General features: G+C 35.5%; 1 protein-coding gene across 1 annotated transcript; it reads left to right on the plus strand.

Moving 5' to 3' along the window:
- The first annotated feature begins 3514 nt into the window (after positions 1 to 3514).
- On the plus strand, positions 3515 to 6817 carry LOC131546668 (C-type lectin domain family 4 member E-like). The gene is made up of 5 exons (XM_058786445.1): positions 3515 to 4347; positions 4748 to 5113; positions 5222 to 5343; positions 5426 to 5535; positions 5959 to 6817. The coding sequence occupies exons 1-5, from the start codon at positions 4227 to 4229 to the stop codon at positions 6092 to 6094; spliced, it is 855 nt and encodes a 284-aa protein (XP_058642428.1). The 5' UTR covers positions 3515 to 4226; the 3' UTR covers positions 6095 to 6817.
- Positions 6818 to 17572: the final 10755 nt, after the last annotated feature.

The following is a 17572-nucleotide window of genomic DNA, read 5'->3' on the forward strand; positions in this document are numbered from 1 at the left end:
GTTCACATAAAATATAAAGCTTGATCCATCAGTTTTAAGATTAATCTGAAAGACTTTTGAAAGTAAATCGGCACTGAAAGGTTAAAACTGCATTATCATACAGACATCAAGACTCAGCGTATGAATCTCAACAATGGTGACAATCAACATATTCAGATAAACAGATACTCTGTGAACATTACAAAACAAGCTACTAAAAGTCACAACAAAATAGCAAAACAAAAGGAAATGGTAAGAATAAAAGAAAATACTAAGACAACTGCATAATTTATTCATGTCGCATTGCATGCTGGGAGCCATGGATTAGTTTTGATTGGTGCTCCCAGAATGCACTGCAAAATGGAGCTTTATGTTGATTGTCACCATTATTGAGATTCATATGCTGATTCTTGAAGTCTGTGTGATGAAGAAAAGTACATTTTCAGTGCAGAATATGTTTCAAAAGTCTTTCAGATTAATCTTTCAGGTCGTTATGTGCAGAATCTCAACAACAAAGTTAACTAATAAATCTATCAGTGACTATACTCCAAATTAATTCAGTTACTCAAGCCACTATACGCTGATTACATCTTTATAAACGTAACCAACTACTGATCACATTTTCTCTTGGCTTTTTTTCTTTTCGCCATAACTAACATGTCTAAACAAACACGCAGTTATGGCAGCCAAAGTAACTGTAATGTTTTAAGTAAAGGGTCAAGAGCCCAACTAAAGCAAACACTGACCTTGATAATGGTAATTCAAACAAAACTAAAACATCAACATCCAAAGTCAGTCTGGTTAGTAACATGTGAAACTGGTGATGATGTTTGTGGAGTTGTTTATTAATCATCCTCTGCTGAGATCGTGAGAGATTTAATGTCTTCTTTCTTGTGTTGATTTCATCTAAGGCTGTGACTGAAGTCAGTTGTAGTTCTTGTATTTCTGCTCGTCTTGTCTCTTTTTTTTCTCTTTCTTTCAGTGATTCAGTTTGTTAACAGCAGGTGTTCTTCATTAGTGCTCAATCATCACTCAATTACTAAACTAATTATCTCATTAACTTTAACACTGCTTCAGTGTTACTTTTTTAACACTCTGAGTGTGGATTATATATACACTGGGAGTGTTGATTTAACACTGGAGGTTTTACTGTGTGTGCAGCATCCACTTGGATGATGCGACGGCAGCCACAGGACAACAGCGCCAGTGCGCTCACCACACACCAGCTACAGGTGGAGAGGAGAGACAGACATAGAGCCAATCAAGTGCATGGGGATTATTAGCAGTGTTGGGCACGTTACTTTAAAAAAGTAATTAGTTATAGTTACTAGTTACTTCTCACAAATAGTAACTGAGTTAGTAACTGAGTTACATCATTATAAAAGTAACTAATTACCAAGGAAAGTAACTATTGCGTTACTTTAAAAAAAAAATTCAAATGTCAAATTTGGGTGCCCCTAATATTAAATATGTTAAATTAATGAAATGGACACTAAAAAGAATAAATTATTATTATAAAACATTGTACATGAATCTACACTATGTATCTACTGACACTTAGTATCAGTCAGTCAAGCATTATAATATAATATTATGATAATTTAATATTATATGATGATAGAACTTTAGTAATTAGAATAACCAAGTATGAATGCATATTTGTCATCAATATAAAACGCACTAAGGATTAACGAGCTGCTGGGTTCATGAATATTAATCACGTTGTCTGCGTTCGCTCAAAATGATTTGCTGAAATCAAAACAGTTATGATAATAGGTGAGCGCCAGCCAATGAGATTAGTTCCATTACAAGAGAAACCGGCAGTTCTTAAAAGCTGAAGAATTCCGAAGGAACTCCGTTATTTTAACAGGAAAATACAACAAAGAATATCGTTTACATGTAGCGCGTCAATTCTGCATGTTATGAAAGACTCTCGTGCTCTGTATCTTTCTTTGCGTGCGTGTATGTGAGAGAAAGCGACGGCGAGGCGTGCGCCTTTACACTAGAGTTTATGGTACGTCAAATACAGCTACACTGTGCATCCAACTGAAAAAATAAATTCTAATAATATAATATAGTAACGCCACATTTTATTGTCAGTAACGATAACGGCGTTGTAACGGGGAAACAGTAATTCGTTTGATTACTCGTTACTGAAAAAAATAACGCCCTTAGTAACGCCGTTTATTTATAACGCCGTTATTCCCATCACTGATTATTAGGAGGCCATGACAGGAATTTTTCATAACTGAATGTGACGAGACAAGAAGAAATAACAGAGTTGTTTTCCAAAAATTAAGCATACTTTTAAAAATATATGTAATTTGTATTAGTTTAAATTCTAAAATATTTCAACTCATTTTTCCTTCTTTTGCTTTATTCCTTTAAACTGCTGAAGACAGCTCTTTTAAAAACCACAACCATAAATATATTTTACTAAAAGATAAGTACTCTCGATTTCACATTTCTGCACTTTCACTTCTGCTATAGCTTCTGATTAACTTATCTTTGCATTACTGAAAAGGGCGTTTTTCTTCCAAGAATTCGAGGGAGAAGTCAGTGTCTCCTCAGAAAACAGATGAGAAAAAAACACTAAAAGGAAACAATGCAAATATTAGGCCTATAATTGTTACAAATCATAAATAAACATGACATCTGATGTGTTGTAAACGTACCACTGTGTTACATATACAAATATAGTCTCAAATACAGCAACTCCATTGGCTGATGAATGTGTTGTTGCATTAAGGCGGAAAAACAGAGCGTATTGACATGGTCAAATTTCACACGTTCTGTTTAAAGACTTTTGGCCCCTGTTCCTGCAGTGCTTACCAAGCTTTGATGACTGATGATCTGAGAGTAAGTTGACTCGTAAAAGAAAAGCTGAACATCAGTTAAGAAATGAAATACACCTTATATTTTATATTATTTAATATTCTTTAATAATTATTTTGAAATAAATGCAAAAATGCTTAAAAAGCAAAAACTGGATGAGAAATATACATTACTTCATTACAATAAATAGAACAATAATTGCATTGTTATTATAAAAATAAAAAATAGAGTTATATTGGTTGTTGTGATTGTTTTCTTGATAGTGTAAGTAATGTTTGTTTATTTAATCTGAAAAATGTGTTAATATTGAGTATAACTGGAACATGAATTTATGTTAAAAAAAATAATAATTAAAAAAAGTATATTTATTTTAATTTATTTTTTTAAATCTTGGGGCTGATAGAATTGAGCATTTGGGATTCTGAATAATTTAAAGCAGGGGTGTCAAACTAAGTTCCTGGAGGACCAGAGCCCTGCAGAGTTTGGGTGCAAATTAAACACACCTGATCCAGCTAATCAAGTCAGGCTTATTTGAAAACTGCATGGTTTGTGTGTTGGAGCAGGATAGAAACTAAGCTCTGCAGGGTTTGACACCCCTGGTTTAAAACCTGGCATATTCTGGTTGTGAGACTTCAAGTCTCTGGCAGATCAAACTCACAGAGAGCAGGGAATACAAAAGAACAGTCTAATAGTTTAATAGAAATCTCAGAAACAGGCAGGAAAACTCAGGAATCATACAAGCAAACATGTAACATAGACAATAACTGGCAAATGACCTGGGGTGAACTCAGGACTTAAGAACGCAGGGACTAATGAGATAATTAATGACACAACAGGTGGAAACAATGAACTCATCAAGACACAGACAAAACTAGGTCACAACAAAAACTCAAAACACACAGACATGTAACACTTCAACAAGACCCCCATACAATCAGATAACACCAAAGTCAATTTCTTTTTCTGGAAAAGAAACAAAAACAAAAAAAAACTATTAAGATATTCTCCACAGCCAAAGAATAACCAAAGCATTGATGTTTTTGGTCATGTATTAAACTCAGATGTACGTCACAATATGGAAGAAAAGATCTGTCAATTACCTAGAATACATCCTCATTAATGTAAATTATTATTATGCCCATTATTATACCCATTCAGTTAATTGTCATCAAAAATAAAGGTCCAGTTAGACCTGCTTAGGGTGGTCTTTTGGGTGGACAGATTCCTCTTGTTGGATTTTGTAGCTGCTAACATAGTTGTGTAATTCCGTACATGTGGCTGTGTCTGAGGAGAGTTTCAGACTGGAAGTTTATTTCCTTATTAAAAGCCAAATGAAATCACTTCCCGTGTAAATTTACCAATATTAGGCTAAAAGTAGTCATCATTCTTAAGATCACAACTCATCGGTGAAGATGTACGGCAAGACACAGGAGCAAAACATGGAATTTGAGGCCTTTTATGAAAGTGATGAAGACACTACTGGACCTCGAACACTGAGTTACATCCAGGCTAAAGGAAAAGCTATACAGTGCAGTAAGTAGAAAGTTTCATTTGAAGCAGAAACAGTTTTAGTAATGTTTGAGGAAATGAGAACTGTTACATCTACAATCTCAGTCACTGTTTTCTCAACAATATGTCAAAGTTTCTACATTTGTATTAAATACATTAACACAAAATAATTACATTAAAATATTAAATATATTAAAACAAAATAATATTTCTGTCTATTTTTTGGTCAACTGAAATTTTCCGATAACACAATTATGCTGATATATCAAAGTATCTCAATCACTGTGATTATAAAATAATGTAAAAAGGCATGTCTGTTATCTAAAGACAAGGGTAGATTATCTAAAAAGCCTGAAGTGAAACATAATTTCTAATAATGCAAAGTGTATTAACTGATATTTGTGTTTTATGTCCTGTTTGTCAGGAGGAAGTAGATGTTTGGTGTTGATCGCAGTGGGTCTCGGGCTCATATGTCTTCTTCTGCTGGTCTTCATCATACTGCAGAACATCACCATCACAGCAGAGAGAGACCTGATAAACAGTTACAAGAACACAGTTGAAGAGTTCAATCAAACCATCAACAGCTTACAGGACAATTACACTGATCTAATGACTGAAAAACACCAACTGCAGAACAACAAGCTGGAGCTGGAGACCAGAGTCAATGATCTCACTGCTGAGAAAAGCCAGTTACAGAGAGATTTTGACTCTCTGGGTCAGAGGAATCTGGATTTTGAACACAAAGTCACGACTCTGAGTGATGAACTGAAGAAGAATGTTTCTAAAGGAGGTTGGTATAAATCTGTTTTTGTATAAGTATCCCCCCCACCCCCACCACCAAAGTTTTCGTTATCCTTTTATGTATAGAGTTTAAAAAAAAAGAGTGTGTCTCTATTAGGAAATCAGTGTAGTCTAGATGGCTTGTTCGTTTCCAAAAAGGCGATGAGCTGGTCTGACAGCAGGAAGTACTGCAGGGATCGTGGTGGTGATTTGGTCATTATCAACACTGAAGAGAAGCAGGTGAGTTTGTGTGAGTGAGTTTATGTCTGTCAATGAATGAGAGAATCACACTTAATGTATTCCTGTTTTTATTCACACACAGAGGCTCATGTCGTCACTAGTCAGACTCAGTGAGAGAGCGTGGATTGGTTTGTCTGACAGAGAGAACGAGGGCAATTTGACATGGGTGGATAATTCAACACTGAAACAAGGGTAAGAGCTAAAACACTCACAGAAAACCACTGCTGATTTATTTCAGTCTTTTGTATTCTCATTATAAAAATAAGACCATCACAACCTTCAGAAAACAGCTAAAGACATCTTTTCTAAAACAGCCACAATTGTAAAATTGTCAAATTTGTAAAATAAAATAAAATTGTATTAAAAAACGTATTTTCTCTGTTTTAGTTTTCTGCATTTTCACTTCTGTACTACTTTAACTTACTCGTGAAACTTGCTTTTGTGGTGCTATGAATAATGTTGGCTATTTTATAATGAATTATTTGTGACTTTTCCATTTGTTAAATACACATAAAGGTATCTGCTTATTTCCTGGATCCTAAATGAGAAAACCTTTGGGATGTAATAACTGAAAATTTGGGATTCTGAATAATAAAAAATTTGATCCATGTTCAGGTTTTGGTTTGAAGGTGAGCCGAATGACGAACATGGAAATGAGGACTGTGTTGAAATTATGGTTTTTTCTTCCACCCTGAACAACTGGAATGATCTCCCATGTTCAGAGAAGAGAAAAGGGATTTGTGAGAAATAAGATTCATCTCGTCTTGTTTTGGTTTTGCTTATATTATCTCATGGAATTATTCTTATTGTGATTGCAAAATTTCTGCAAAATGTACAACATTTCCAGCAGATGATCACTATTCTCTTAGCTATAATAAACAAATAAAATATCTTTACGTTCACTTATTACGTGAATTATGGTTATGGAACACTAAACCTCTGATTTGTTCATGTTTTGCTCCATCACAAGCAGCTCTATATTAATATGATCTTATTCTACTGTTATCATGAGTCTCGTTTGTCCGACTGAAGTGTTGAGGTGACAGTCCCAGTAAACTACAGTGTTCAGATTGCTGTAACTTACCATATTATTCTGATATTGAGTGTTCATAAAACTGCTTTTGAGTTAATTTGCTTTCTCTTTGAATAAAATTGTAAATTACCATAGTAAACTGCTTTTTTATTTGCATTGCTCTATGGCTCTATTGAGAGGTTTCCTCCAGCCCAGCAGGACGAAGTGATGCTAAAGTGTTTTTCTACCAAATTAGATATTTACATGTTTCAATCTTCTGCAGTATATTCAACAATAATATAATTATATATATAAAATAGCTCAATAGCTCTATATTAATATGATCTTATTCTACTGTTATCATGAGTCTCGTTTGTTGCTCTGAAGTGTTGAGAACACAATCACAGTAAACTACAGAAGTCTAAAGTGTCCAGATTGCCCTGATTCACCCTGTTATGTTTATATTGAGTGTCTGTGGAACTGCTTTTGAGTTGAATCAGTTTCTCTTTTGAATAAAACGATCACTGCATTTTATTTGCATTGTCATGGTTACATTCTGGGTGCAGATACTGCACTTCCGTTTGGAATTTGCTGATAGCCTCACTTTCTGTTCAGTGATTCAAAGATTTAGGGTAAAGTGGAGGAAAACACCCCCTTAAGGACTTTTTTTTAAAACAAGATTTAAATGTGTACAGAATAGTTATCATAGTTTTAGTGACAGTGGCATCAGTAATAAACCAAGTATGAAAAAATGTCCAGTTTTCATGTCATTAGAATTAAAAAAAAAAAAATAATAATAATAATAATTTGTACCATGGGGCCGTTTTGCCCGACAGGTGAGGTAAAATGCTCCCTGTCTGACAAAGCAATTCGTCTTATGCATTTACAGAAAAATCAGTGCACAGGCAGTTTTAGCTTACATTAAAAATAATATAATCAGTAATTATGAATTACAAAATTATAATAGCCTATTTAAAAAATATTGTTAGCTGATCATAACCGACTAGCTAACTAGCTACCTGATGGTCACTAGTTAGGATACTTTATACTTTTTATACTTAATACTTTTTAATATAATTATATTTTCCTTAAATAACACAAACTCCCTATCTACAGGCCTTATTCTCATATCATATAGGCCTAGCCTAACTGAGATGTTCTACAAAACAACAACAAACACTTTTTTCTTACTGCAGAAAATTACATCACATACTGTTCAAGACTCATTTCCTCATGGTCCGTGTACTTTTGCGTCAAATTCATTTTTCGTTTTTTTAACCCAGAAATTAAATACGGAAAATGCGGTTTCTTCTATAATGGTTCGAACTCTGATGAATAGAATAAGCACCCAGTCAACACGTGAGATCACGCAATGATCACAGTGACATCACACCATTCTCATACGGTGATCCTCACAGTGTGCGTAATATGTGAGCTTATTGTGAACTCAAAAAGATGAGCGGGGTTCTTATTTCTGTCAGGCATCTACAAAAGCACTTATTGAGAATGAACAGAGATTTAGATGATGATGTTTTATTGTTTTGTTTGACGGTACCATCGTGGTGAGTAGTGTTTGCTTTAGTTGGGCTCTTGACCCTTGACTTTATAACATTATATGTTTTGGGGCTGCTGTAACTGTGTTTGAAAAGCACATTTGTTATGGCAAGGAAAACCAAAAAGAGACTGCAACCAGGTGATATTGGTTTGTTATTGATGATAACAGCGCAACCGTCACCTAGATTCAGTATGCGGTCTCTGTGAGGTTTTATTAATCTAAAGTTGTTAATAATAGCGCTGTAATTATACAGTATAATCGTTTATGAAGGATTTTAAAAGGCTGATAAGACACAAACATTTTGAACTACTGTGTTAATTAAACACAAAGAGAGACATCAAGAATCAGTGTATGAGTCTCAACAATGGTGACAATCAAAAGCTTCATGCTGCAATGCATGCTGGGTACCTAGTCTCTGTGCAGTGAGTGCACTTTGACCTCACATTAGTATGAGCACACAGTGAGGGCGCTGTGAGGTTACACTTTTGAGAAGGGTCTGTCTGCGGACTGCAAGAGAGGGGCGTACCTGGAAGGAGGCGTAACTTGAAGAAGGGGGCGTAACTTGAAGTTGTCCAAATCACACAGAACCACGCGAGATGTCAAAACGAGATGTTGTCGAGCTGCGTCCGAAACCGCATACTTTCTTCAATAAGTACTTACTTAACGAGCGCTAAAAGAGTACATACTCTACAGCCTGAATGCGTTAAGTATGAATGCGATTTGGATATCATCCGCTATGTTGACGTTATTATGTGACCTTAGACGTTATAACAAGCGCAACAACTTAAAATATATGAGTGACAGGTTTAATTAATCTAAAGTATCTTGATACTGACGAAATTTGCTTATTTTGTGGTCTTGTTGAAGAAACAGCTGCCCTTTTATTTTGTGATTGTAGTAGTCAATACATTTTGTGTTGATTTAAGTTCTTAGATTTGTAACTCCACTAATGTGATCCAGTTTTATCCTTAAAGAATTTTTAATTTTTATTATTACGAAAACCCAAAATTGTTATCTCTTGAAAATTTTGTTAATTATTGTATTTTTTCATCCACAAGCAAAAGTGTCTTAAATTTCCTGTTTTCTTCTTTTTCTTGTTGAATTTAACTTTTTTCATCCCTCAGGCTTCTAAAAAAAAAAGCATCATGATGAATTATTCAAAGATATTTAACCTTGTCACTGTGCTTTTTTTCTGTGTATATTATCTCATACTATGATGAACACATGACATTTTTGTTTACTGTTTTATGCCATTAAGATTGTTCATTGTTAGATACAACCATCTTTCCCTGATCTTTTATGTAATAAGTTCGCCAATAATAATAATAAAAAAAGAGGGACAGGTGCACTAACACCTCATAGCATCACTAACTCAACTATCTAGTGCGGTTTTCCTCAGCATTTGAAATGTCAGCACAAAGGACATGTCGGCAGCTGCTCGAAGATCTCGCCTTTGGAGAAGACTGTTGATTTTATACTCTAAAAATGAAAGTATTTCTACTTAAAAATTAAGATTACCCCAGAATGAATTGCATTGTTTGCCCACCCCAACACTTACACGCAATAATAATGATAAGTGCTAACCAATAATTAAAATTATTAAAATTAAAATAGACTTTGTTTTTTTGTTTTGTTTTGTTTTTTTACTTAAAATGACATTTTAGTAAAACAAGCAAAATGTAATTTTTGTCGTGACATAGCTATACATGAATACACACTAGTTGAACAAATGCAGTCGATGTGAATACATCAATTTTCAGTCAAGCAATTAATACATGAATTAATAAAATATATTTTATTTAATGACAACAATAAGAAACATGAATAAATGAGCAAAAGAATTAATAAAAGCAAGCATCACAATAAATACATATACAGTGGGTACGGAAAGTATTCAGACCCCCCTTAAATTTTTCACTTTGTTATATTGCAGCCATTTGCTAAAATCATTTAAGTTCCTTTTTTTTTTTCCTCATTAATGTACACACAGCACCCCATATTGACAGAAAAACACAGAATTGTTGACATTTCAGTTTTTCTTTTTTTAATAAATCTGCAAAAATATCACATAGTCCTAAGTATTCAGACCCTTTGCTGTGACACTCATATATTTAACTCAGGTGCTCTCCATTTCTTCTGATCATCCTTGAGATAGTTCTACACCTTCATCTGAGTACAGCTGTGTTTGATTATACTGATTGGACTTGATTAGGAAAGCCACGCACCGTGAGCTGTAAGGTCTTATATAGACAGGTGTATGTCAGAGCAAATGAGAATCATGAGGTCAAAGGAACTGCCTGAAGAGCTCAGAGACAGAATTGTGGCAAGGCACAGATCTGGCCAAGGTTACAAAAAATTCTGCTGCACTTAAGGTTCCTAAGAGCACAGTGGCCTCCATAATCCTTAAATGGAAGACGTTTGGGACGACCAGAACCCTTCCTAGAGCTGGCCGTCCGGCCAAACTGAGCTATCGGGGGAGAAGAGCCTTGGTGAGCGAGGTAAAGAAGAACCCAAAGATCACTGTGGCTGAGCTCCAGAGATGCAGTCGGGAGATGGGAGAAAGTTGTAGAAAGTCAACCATCACTGCAGCCCTCCACCAGTCGGGGCTTCATGGCAGAGTGGCCCGACGGAAGCCTCTCCTCAGTGCAAGACACATGAAAGCCCGCATGGAGTTTAAGACGGTGAGAAATAAGATTATCTGGTCTGATGAGACCAAGATAGAACTTTTTGACCTTAATTCTAAGTGGTATGTGTGGAGAAAACCAGGCACTGCTCATCACCTGTCCAATACAGTCCCAACAGTGAAGCATGGTGGTGGCAGCATCATGCTGTGGGGGTGTTTTTCAGCTGCAGGGACAGGACGACTGGTTGCAATCGAGGGAAAGATTAATGCGGCCAAGTACAGGGATATCCTGGACGAAAACCTTCTCCAGAGTGCTGAGGACCTCAGACTGGGCCGAAGGTTTACCTTCCAACAAGACAATGACCCTAAGCACACAGCTAAAATAACGAAGGAGTGGCTTCACAACAACTCCGTGACTGTTCTTGAAAGGCCCAGCAAGAGCCCTGACTTAAACCCAATTGAGCATCTCAAAAATGGCCGTCCACCAACGTTTACCATCCAACCTGACAGAACTGGAGAGGATCTGCAAGGAGGAATGGCAGAGGATCCCCAAATCCAGGTGTGAAAAACTTGTTGCATCTTTCCCAAAAAGACTCATGGCTGTATTAGATCAATAGGGTGCTTCTACTAAATATTGAGCAAAGGGTCTGAATACTTAAGAAAAACTGAAATATCACATGGTCCTTTTTAATAAATCTGCAAAAATGTCAGCAATTCTGTGTTTTTCTGTCAATATGGGGTGCTGTGTGTACATTAATGAGAAAAAAAAAAAAAAGAACTTAAATGATTTTAGCAAATGGCTGCAATATAACAAAGAGTGAAAAATTTAAGGGGGTCTGAATACTTTCTGAACCCACTGTATATACAAGTCAACAACAGATGAAACAAAGCTTCATTCAAATTATTGCTCTAACAATCATGTATTTACAGACGGTGAACCCCACATCCTACTGCCATCTCAACACAGATGTGTCAATTCTGCAGCTGCGCTGTGCTTCACAATCTTGCTCTTCTCAATGGGGACATCGTTGACCCAGAGGATGAGGAAGACCATGATGATGCCCCCTGAACCACACAACCTTGAAGCAAGAGCGGGAGAACATGTGCAGGAGAATAAACTTGACCAATATCACATCCTCAATGTATTTTGATCTTTCTCTAGATGTTCTCGCTGGCTCTGGGGTCGCTGATGATGAAGAGACCACAGCAGCATCTGGTCCAGATGAGGGCAGGTGGAGTGATGGAGCGTCTCATTCATGGCACTGGACCATTTCCAGGATGCTGCTGTGGACTCTCCATCCTCACTACTCACAGCAGTCTGCAGACATTTCAGATCATACAAAAACGCCCAAACATAATACAAAAGCAGTCATTTTAACAGCACAATGTCATCTGATCTCTGTATTAGAAGTAACAAAATGATCTTACTTTATCCTTTTGTTTGAGGTTTTCCCTTTTTTTCACAAATGTCGCTGTCACCTTGCCTTGCAGGTCCTGCTCCACCACAGAAGATCTGCAGCAAATGCACAGGAATCAAGAATCAGAAATGTGCTGTAATAGCACTGTTTGAAATTACAATAATTACAATAAACTACAATTTAAGATTTAAAAGATGTTTTATTGATGTCTGTAGTGTACTCACTGAGAGGCTTTGATGGCAGCATTGCTTCATCAGGCACTCTTCAGCGGATAAACACTCGTGTGTCTCATCTGTCCCTGTAACATCCAGACAAGAGTCAGTCAGCTCTGTGATTTATCTGCTCAATACTGCATTTACATGTTGAGGTAGTTGCTGATGTAACTCCCTTTTTATCCAACACAAATGTTCCTTAAATTATCAATATTACTAATGGATAAATAAAATAGATAACTTATGTTTAGTTAATTTATGTAGATTTGTTTGTTTAGATGACTTACTTTCATCTAAAGCAGTGTTGACAACAGTGAACTCTACATAACAGCACACATACATAACACACTCAGATCTGTTTCATGTCTATTAGATGTGCTCATCTGCAATACCTATCAAAGATAATCCTGTCAGATGTTAAATAGACATTTAGTAATCATCTTTAAGATGTATATGGTTTTTGTAAATCAAGACAGGGTTTAGATTAAGCCAGGATTAGGTCCTAGTTCAATTAGGACATTTCAGTAGCTTTTATAAACGTGCCTTGGATAAAAACACTACTGATGGGCATCTTGAGACAAAACAATTATTTTAACATCAGTCAGTTCAAGTTGCTTTCAGTTAAAACAGCCCAGACATGCATTTTAGTCTGGGACTACTCTTGACTAGCCTTGTCTGTGAAACCGGGGATAACGTCTTTACACCTTTGCTTATATATTGGGGAGAATACACTTGTGACAGCCCGGTTGAAGAATAAAGGATTTAACTCGTGCACTGATGTTGTACTGTCTTCCTTACTGTGTTTATTACTTGGGTAAAGTTGGTTATATATTCACACATTCACAACATTCACACATTTCCGTGTTCAATAACTTTCTAATTATATGTGCAATAAAGTTATTTTTGCAGATTCTAATCAGCGACATCATTGTCAACCTACTACATTTTTTTCACAATCGATCAAATTGGGCAAGTATTGTTTTAATGTCATACTTACTTGCGAATGTCTGCTGAATGTCCAATGTAGTGTGATTAACAAAGTAATTGAATGCAATAGTCCGAATGTGCGAATATAAAACCAACTTTACCCAAGTGAACAGATGAATAAACAATATTCGAAATTGTAATGAATTCACATTCATAAAAATAATACAAAAACAATCGACCTTTCAGCAACAGAATTATGAGATTAATACTAACATTCATTCTAAACAACATAAAATTACTTGTAAATAAAACAAACATATAAAACTGGTGTAGAGACACCATACGCCATATATATATGCGTGTATGTAAAGCGCATAAATGTTCTTGACTACCTTGTTCTCCTTTCCAACCAGGTGCCAAACAACAAAGTCAAAACAAAACGAAACACTGCAAAATAAATCAGCAAACAGTGACTAAATTCACTTGAAAGTGTCCTTTAATCTAACTCCTTGGTCCGCCTTCATGCGCTATCTCAGTATGTCGCACTCTCGGCGGTTTAGTGAATCACAACACACTGAGCCATCTAACCAATCAGAGCCCATTATGCATTTTTGAGGGAGGGGCTTCATAAAAACAGGAAATAATCGAGGTGTTTGTCAGAGAAGGGACAGAGCGGTGTGGAATAAAGGTAAATTATATGAAAAATAATGCGTTTTTTAAAAAATGAAGCATGAACTCATGTTAAACTGCACCCCATAAACACAATCAAGCCTAGAAAAAAAAACAGTAAACCACCCCTTTAAGATCATAAAAATATGGAAGCTAAATGTTTTCATAAAGCAGTTATGGTGGGTGCATCTGTATAGAAACACTCAAAAAAGGTAGAAATTAAACTTAGCATTTGCATACATTACAAAAGAAAGAAAAAAGTGCTTTATATCATTTTTACGATTTTTAATGAAATAGCAATTTTGAATAATGAATAATGAAAATTAGTTTGTTCCTGCTTATTCTGTTGATCAGAGTTCGAACCATTATAGAAGAAACCGCATTTTCCATATTTCATTTCTGGGTTAAAAAAACGAAAAATGAATGAAAAATGAAAGTACACAGACCCTTTTCTATATTAATTTGTCCATTTTTCAAATGTTTATTAAAAGTTCATTTTAAAAAATCTGAAAAGAAGGTAATATTTTACTTTTTCGGGTAACATTTTGTGTGTATGGTTCTAATTTCAGTTTTGGTTTTCAGCATAGCATTCAAAAATACAATAACCGTTCTTTTTCAATTTTTTTGGTCTGCGTTAAAAAACGAAAAACGAATGTACGCAAAAGTACACGGACCCCTCATGCATAGTCGTTAGGACTAGAGGAGAGAAAGTAAGGGAACAAAACAAGAATCCAAATTTATGAATTAAGAAGTTTCAGATAATCAAGCTCAATGTCATAAAGTACCAGGATGTCCATACACCAGAGGGCGCTAAGTATGCAGAGACACATATCTTCATTCATCAAGGAGAGAGTGCGGATTGGTTTGTCTGACACAGAGAATGAGGGCAACATGAAATGGGTGGATAATTCACAGCTGGATCAATGATAAGTTCTAAAACACTCGCAGAAAACCACTGCTGATTTATTTTAGTCTTTTTATTCTTAATTTAAAAATAAGACCATCAACAAGAAGATTTTTTGAATACGCAGTTCTTCCACCAACACAGCCAGCACAACCATGAAAGACACTTTTCACAAATACATTCTATTCAAAGAATAATCTCCTCTCTGAAATTTTCACTTCTTTTAACATTGTGTGCAGTGTTCACTGAGGATTTTTCTGTGTATGTTGTACATTTAAGCATCTATCCAAGCAGAGTTATGTATCTGTAAAGGTCTATACCTGTATTTATTGTCTGTGGCTAAATGCAGCATAAGTGGCTCAGTGGGAAATGCTGTCTCCTCACATCAAGAAGATCTCTGGTTTGAGTCCCAGCTGAGCCAGAAAGTACAGGTGCATCTCAATAAATTAGAATGTTGTGAAAAAGTTCATTTTTTTCTTGCAAGTTATTTCAAAAAGTTAAACTTTCATATATTTTAGATTCATTGCATGTAAAGTAAAATATTTCTTTTTTTTTTTTTTTTTTTTTTTTAATTTTGATGATTAGAGCTTACAGCTCATGAAAGTCAAAAATTAGTATGTCAAAATATTAGAATATTTACATTTGAGTTTCAATTAATGACCATCCCTACAGTATAAATTCTGGGTATCTCTTGTTCTTTGAAAACACAATAATGGAGAAGACTGCTGACTTGGCAATGATCCAGAAGATGAATATTGTTGCCCTCCACAAAGAGGGTAAGTCACAGAGGGTCATTACTGAAAGGTGTGGCTGTTTACAGAGTGCTGTATCAAAGCATATTAAATGCAAAGTTGACTGGAAGGAAGAATTGCATTGCAACAGGGATGACTGCAAGCTTGAGAATACTGTCAAGCAAAGCCAATTCAAACACTTGTGAGAGCTTCACAAGGAGTGGACTGAAGCTGGAGTCAGTGCATCAAGAGTCACCACACTCAGACGTCTTCAGGAAAAGGTTCACTTCTGAACCAGAGACAACGTCAGAAGCATCTTAACTGGGCTGTGGAGAAAAAGAACTGACTGTTGCTCAGTGGTCCAAAGCCCTCTTTTCAGATGAAAGTAAATTTTGCATTTCATTTGTAAATCAAGGTCCCAGAGTCTGGAGGAAGAGTGGAGAGGCACAGAATCCATGTTGCTTGAAGTCCAGTGTGAAGTTTCCACAGTGAGTGATGATTTGGGCTGCCATGTCATCTGCTGGTGTTGGTCCACTGTGTTTTCTGAAGTCCACAGTCAACGTAGCCATCTACCAGGAAGTTTTAGAGCACTTCATGCTTCCTGCTGCTGACCAACTTTATGGAGATGCAGATTTCATTTTCCAACAGGACTTGGCACCTGCCCACACTGCCAAAGGTACCAAAAGTTGGTTAAATGACCATAGTGTTACTGTGCTTGACTGGCCAGCAAACTCGCCTGACCTGAACCCCATAGAGAATCTATGGGGTATTGTCAAGAGGAAGATGAGAGACACCAGACCCAACAATGCAGATGAGCTGAAGGCTGCTATCAAAGAAACCTGGTCTTCCATACCACCTCAGCAGTGCCACAAACTGATCACCTCCATGCCACGCCGAATTGAGGCAGTAATTAAAGCAAAAGGAGCCCCTACCAAGTATTGAGTACATATACAGTAAATGAACATACTTTCCAGGAGGCCAACAATTCACTAAAAATGTTTTTTTTATTGGTCTTTTGAAGTATTCTAATTTGTTGAGATAGTGAATTGGTGGGTTTTTGTTAAATGTGAGCCTAAATCATCACAATAAAAAAAACAAAGACTTAAACTACTTCAGTCTGTGTGCATTGAATTTATTTAATACACGAGTTTCACAGTTTGAGTTGAATTACTGAAATAAATGAACTTTTCCACAACATTCTAATTTATTGAGATGCACCTGTATTTCCTCACAATCTAAAGAAGTGTGAATTACAGTTTAATTGTCTAAAGGTGTAGCTGTGTGTTTTACTGTCTATTGATGGATCTGTGGCTGAATTGTGTTTTTTTTTTTTTTTTGGCTTTTTAATGGCTCAGTTTTGGGGTTTCTGGCTAAAGACTGGTCTCTATGTGGTTTACTGAAGGCTGAGATTGGGTAGCACTATTAAAACTTGTTCTGGCCCAGTTCAGGGCAGGGGCCGGATTCAAGAAACATTCTTAAGAAGAAATTTCTTCTTAACTTCCTTTTTTTTTTTTTTTTTTTTTTTCTAACTTAAGAAAAAAGTTAAGAATATTTTGTCTTCCCAAACATTCTTCTTAAGAATATTATTAGCTTTTTTCATAAGATTGTTCTTAAGACAAAACTTAAGAAGAACTCAAATTCTTGAAAAGAATCTTCTTAAAAATCGTCGTAAATAACTTCTTAAACAGTAAGAATTATTTAATAAATTTATTGGGTTATTTCAAATTAATTGTTATATTTAAGCATTACAACAACATTAGCTACATATATCAGTACAATCCTTACACCTCCAATTTGAAGGCTGTGTATGTAAGAAATCCATAATTACTAGATAAATAGCTCAAAAGTGCAATAAACCAACAAAAATATGAAAATCAATTTTTTTTTTCAACATATTTGACTAAATACAGAAATATTACAAATGTCAAACCTCAAACTTGTCAATGTAAAAAACTTACATAAAACACTTTGAAACTACATACAATTGATTTGGACTGATTACATAAATTATTTTGTGAGATACACTCATTTTTATAAACGTGCGTTGTGAAGTCAAACCGATAATATATTGCTTTTGAGAGCAATATTGATTGAACAACTAAAAAAGACAATGTAAAATAATCAGTTACACCACTCTAAAATCTGTAATTTATCAGAACTAAAAATGCAGAAAGGCTG

The sequence above is a fragment of the Onychostoma macrolepis genome, chromosome 01 (genome assembly GCF_012432095.1).
Source record: "Onychostoma macrolepis isolate SWU-2019 chromosome 01, ASM1243209v1, whole genome shotgun sequence".
In the NCBI taxonomy this organism is placed as follows: domain Eukaryota; kingdom Metazoa; phylum Chordata; class Actinopteri; order Cypriniformes; family Cyprinidae; genus Onychostoma; species Onychostoma macrolepis.

What these genes read in the sequence shown, in the direction of transcription:
- LOC131546668 (XM_058786445.1), top strand. Translation starts at nt 4,227, where the DNA reads ATGTACGGCAAGACACAGGAGCAAAACATGGAATTTGAGGCCTTTTAT. An exon ending in GAAGAATGTTTCTAAAGGAG is followed by an intron (nt 5,114 to 5,221) that starts GTTGGTATAAAT and finishes TGTCTCTATTAG; the next exon opens with GAAATCAGTGTAGTCTAGAT. An exon ending in TCAACACTGAAGAGAAGCAG is followed by an intron (nt 5,344 to 5,425) that starts GTGAGTTTGTGT and finishes ATTCACACACAG; the next exon opens with AGGCTCATGTCGTCACTAGT.